Source organism: Pavona decussata, unplaced genomic scaffold, assembly GCF_977016875.1.
Source record: "Pavona decussata unplaced genomic scaffold, jaPavDecu1.1 SCAFFOLD_59, whole genome shotgun sequence".
Classification (NCBI taxonomy): Eukaryota; Metazoa; Cnidaria; class Anthozoa; order Scleractinia; family Agariciidae; genus Pavona; species Pavona decussata.
The window spans coordinates 1312501-1317153 of record NW_028145481.1 but is presented as its reverse complement, the minus strand read 5'-3'; the positions used below and the strand labels follow the sequence as shown (position 1 = coordinate 1317153).

Sequence of the window (4653 nt, the reverse complement as noted above, 5' to 3'; positions counted from 1 at the left end):
AAACGGCCTGTTCAAATGCAACTTTGGACAACTTTTTATAGTCACCAAGTTGAGTGTTTGATATGGCTGTGGCTTCGATTTTTATCTTGTCTGGGATCATTGTGAGTAGTCTTGTTTCACAAGGTAAGTGTTTTCTTAAATTCAGTGTTCTTTCAACTTAAAAACCAGCTGCCTTCTTTAATCTCGGTCAAAAATATAGAAATGAAAATGAAGTTCACAACACAACAGAAAACCATAGATGTTTAGTTAGCTCAAACCCGTCTATGGAAATGGTAAAAAAAACTAACTCTACTAGTAAATTATAACAGTGCATGGAGGCTTCACTCCGCTTCTTGGTTCAGTTATATTTAATTTTCACCAACAGAAGCCAAGGCCACCCAACAGTTCATTTCGGTGGATATCTGTTTGGAAGACTTAAATCGCGTCAGAAATTCAGGTTGAGTTATAAAGGATTTCTAAAGTTTACCTCGACAAATGGCAGCTCAAAATCTCGTACTTCTGGAAAATTAATCCCTCTTCCTTCTTCCTTTGTTCGGTTTTATCGTTTATTTTCACTTGTCTTCCTTTGTTAATGAGAAAAAAGGCCAGCTGGCCAGCTTGGTCTTTGGTGTGTTTTAAGGTGCTCTTTTCAGCAGTGTTGACTTTTTATTACCTAGCCTAAATCAGAATTCTAAATTACTGTTGCAAGGGTCTATGCATGACACTCTTCCATTTTCACTTTCACTTTTCACCTCACTTAAAGTCAATTTAATGTGGATGTGTGATGACGCTTTGGGTGAAAACGCTTCCAAGGCCGCGGAGCGGAAGTCACGTTCAGTAAGTGAGATTTGAACTAGACGATAAGCTGGAAGCCACCCTCGATTGCGGCCGCCCTGCACTCGGAACTGCGAACCTACGATAAGCCCGATAGAGCAGCTGTCTAGTAAAAGCTTGTTTTCACCAAATGTTTAAAAACAGTTTTAGTTTAAAACTACTCCACAGTCTGATCTGAATATTAAGACAGTTAAAAACAAAAAATGTGAAATCAAAAATTCATTTCTCATATTACAAACGATTGGAATGAAATCTCCCCAAAGAATACTCTAAAGAGCGAAGAGAAAATATCTTGGGCAATCAATGAAGCAATCATCATTGTGCAAACATGAATAGATTTATTTATATCTACTGGGAAGGCAAATTGCCAGCTGTTCGACCCTGCTTTTAATTGCAATCCAAAATCACATACGCATTGTAAATTTGAATAGAAACCCTAATTGACTACACACAGCAAGCAGGTTGGAAGCACGCAATAAGTTTAAATTGATGGCGTTATATGGCGTCTGCTTGGCGAAGTTTTAGCATGTTTTAAACAATAAAGTCAAGTATTATTCTTCTTTGTTTCTCAAATTAAAAGAAGGAAACTCCGAAAAAATATGGATAAACACCGCACACTGTATGAAGTCGTTGAAAGACCCGATATTACTCCTAGCAGCATGAATCAACTAGGATTTTTATATACCAAGACTTTCACTCAACGAAACGAGCACTGTGATTGGTTGATTCTTGGTCACGTGTCACTGATCAAATACAAATGTATCCTGACCGGGATATCAATTCCGCAGTTGTTGCTATCTCAGTTGTTTGTTTGTATGTTTTGCTGTGATTGTTGAAGGGAAAGTCTAAATATATAACAAAGCATTTAATGTGTAGTCCCTCGGGTTACTAGTTAGTTTTGTTTTCCCTTGAGTCCTGATGTTTCCCTCGACATCGTCCCGGAAAACATCAGGACTCTCGGGAAAACTAAACTAACTCGGGACCATACATTAAGTGTATAGTACTCCTTTCCGCCCTCCCCCGTTCCCATTCTTTCAGGTGACTGGAAGAGCTTTTGAACCGTAAAAGCGCTAAACCCTTGACAATTGTTACATTTCATCGTCATCATTATCATCATCATCATCATCATCATCATCATCATTATCATCATCACAATCATCGTCGTCATCATCCGTCGACCAAGCAACAATGACATGCACTTGAGTTGGACCTGATATATGACACGCAACAGAACACGATCTTGCATGTAGCTGACTAATTCCTCCTTGTTTTCTACACCGACGTAGTACAATTTACTCTACTAAATTTCAAATTAGGGACTTCACTCAGCTGGTATATCACTGGCAGTGACGAAAACCAGTCGCCGGGGAGTTTTTTCAGTAGAAATCTTCCCGTGAACGTTTCTTAGGAGGAACTTTTTTGGCAGGGAATTTTGGAGGGTTTTATCGATATCAGGAGAAGAATAATAATTGGAGTGGAGGGGGTGGGGGGGGGGGGGTCTGTTTTGGACTGTTGGACTTGTTTTGTTTCCAGTTTCAGCCTAATATATTTTTTTGTCTAACAACTTACCCTCATTTACCGACATCTCCGCCACTGACATACCTGAGTGCCCCACTGGGATCATTATCGCCATTATTTTTATCGCAACTGGCATTGTTATTATTACTATTGTTATTGTTATTGTTTTTCTCAAGAATCTAGTTTAATGGCCTTAATTAGCTCTCATAAGTCTCCTGTAGCTCAGTGATAAAGCATCCGATCCAGTAATTGGAAGATCATCGGTTCGACTCCTGTTGGTAGAACACGGATATTCTTTTTCAAATATGCTAGTGTCTCTGAAGGAAAAAATACATATCTCATCACCATCATGATGATTATTATTAGCTAGCTAGTAATCGGAAGGTCTTAAGTTCGACTCCTGATAGGAGCACTCGGGTTTCCTTTTTCCGAGTATGCCTATGTCACTTTGAATAACACATCATTCCGATAATAACTACTACTGCTATTTGTTGAGTTCACGGATTTTTCAGTTCCATTGTACAGAACATAGGACTCATAGGGACTCATTATCCATTCTTTATTGAACTGAACTTAAACTATAACAGCTACTAACAATGATATAGAAAATATATATCACGTGATTACATAGTTCTTGTGCCTCGCATGATTAACCTTTAATTATCAACCTTGACACTGCAAAGTAGAGTCCGCTAAAGTGCCTAAAGTGATTACGTCACAAACACAAAATTTCCGAAAATACGGGATTTGCTGAGATATTTGAAAAAGCATGATGAAAAATGCCTACCTGCCAAAAATCAACATCCTGTTGCAATTTGGCCAATAAGATGTTGATTTTTGGCAATAAAGCATTTTTCATAATGCTCTTTCCGAATATCTTAATAAATCCCATAATTTCAAAAATTCAAATACTTATGACGTCACACTTTGGTACTTTATTGTTATTGCTGTTGTCTCTTTTATCGTTAGGATTGGCATCACCCACGGATTCCGGGACGTTTTCAACCTATCCAACTTCTGGGTCGACCATGACAACTTCTGGAACATCATCAACTATGTCAACTTCCGGAACGGCATCGACCATGTCGACTTCAGCAACAGCATCGACCATGTCGACTTCCGGAACGGCATCGACCAATTCAACTTCCGGAACGGCATCGACCAAGTCAACTTCAGTAACTTCATCGATCATGTCGAATTCTGGAACTTCATCGACAATGTCAACTTCCGGAACGGCATCGACCATGTCGACTTCAGGAACGGTATCGACCATGTCAACTTCCGGAACGGCATCGTCCAAGTCAATTTCAGGAACTTCATCGACCATGTTGAATTCTGGAACTTCATCAACCATGCCATCTTCCGGAACGGCATCGACCATGCCATCTTCCGGAAAGGCATCGACCATGTCACCCGGAGAGGAAATTGTTTTCGACGGGACCAGGAGAGACGCCCAAAGCAAAAAGGAGCAGAAGGATGAGCCCTTGCCTGTTTGGGCGATAGTGCTGATAGGAGGTTGTTGTGCCTCTTTCCTGGTGATCATAATCGTCGTGATTGCCATAAAACTGGTAAGTTCTGAGAAAAGACTTTCTCTTGGTACACAAAGCCATGTGTTGATGCTAAAAGTAATTAAGGGATGTGCAAGGCATTTTAACAGTGAACCGAGAAAAGGATAGTTGTAGGACGACCTGAGTGTATTGTATGTCCGAGCTCTTAAGGTGGTCCAGCATTTTCAATCGCTTATACAAACAAATTCCTGGCCATTGGTAAACAAGTCATTATTATTTTCTCGATATGACAGGTTACCATGGCAACACTTCAACCTGTGTAACCTGCTAAAAAGACCCCAAATTTTAGCTTTAAGTGGACGTAACTCAAAAGCGTGCTCGGTGGACCCATTTTTCGTTATCGAACTGTGATCAACATGTTCAGATACAACTTTTTGTAAAGTTTACAAAAAAGTGGTATTGAGGTATTCAGAACCACCTTAAATTTTCGAAAAGTTTAGGTGGTTCCGAACCCCTCCGTACAAATACCTTGTTACTGCGCATACGTTCTGGGTATCTCGAGATGCTCGGGTTTCCTATGGGTGGTGCCTACCGAATACAGATATTTTTACGCGGTTTAAAACTATGCGTAGAATGCAGATCTTAGCAAGTGTTCTTGTTATCCAAAAGAAAAATTGCGGACAATCATGCATTTTTCAGAAATAATAAAGCGTCACTTTTGAAAAAAATAAAAACGCTATACATCGCTTTTTATTTACTGCTTTTTAGAATAATTGTTGCTTAATGACCTCTAAAAATGCCCTGCTACCCCCAA

At 39.6% G+C, this 4653-nt stretch overlaps 1 protein-coding gene across 1 annotated transcript in view; it reads left to right on the top strand.

Moving 5' to 3' along the window:
* Window positions 1–4653, top strand: part of LOC146479335 (uncharacterized) — a 6013-nt gene continuing 1360 nt past the window's right edge. The window contains exons 1-2 of the mRNA XM_085110840.1: window positions 1–123; window positions 3301–3899. Coding sequence (XP_084966966.1) covers window positions 63–123; window positions 3301–3899 — 660 coding nt within the window. The 5' untranslated portion in view covers window positions 1–62. The remainder of the gene's footprint in view (window positions 124–3300; window positions 3900–4653) is intronic.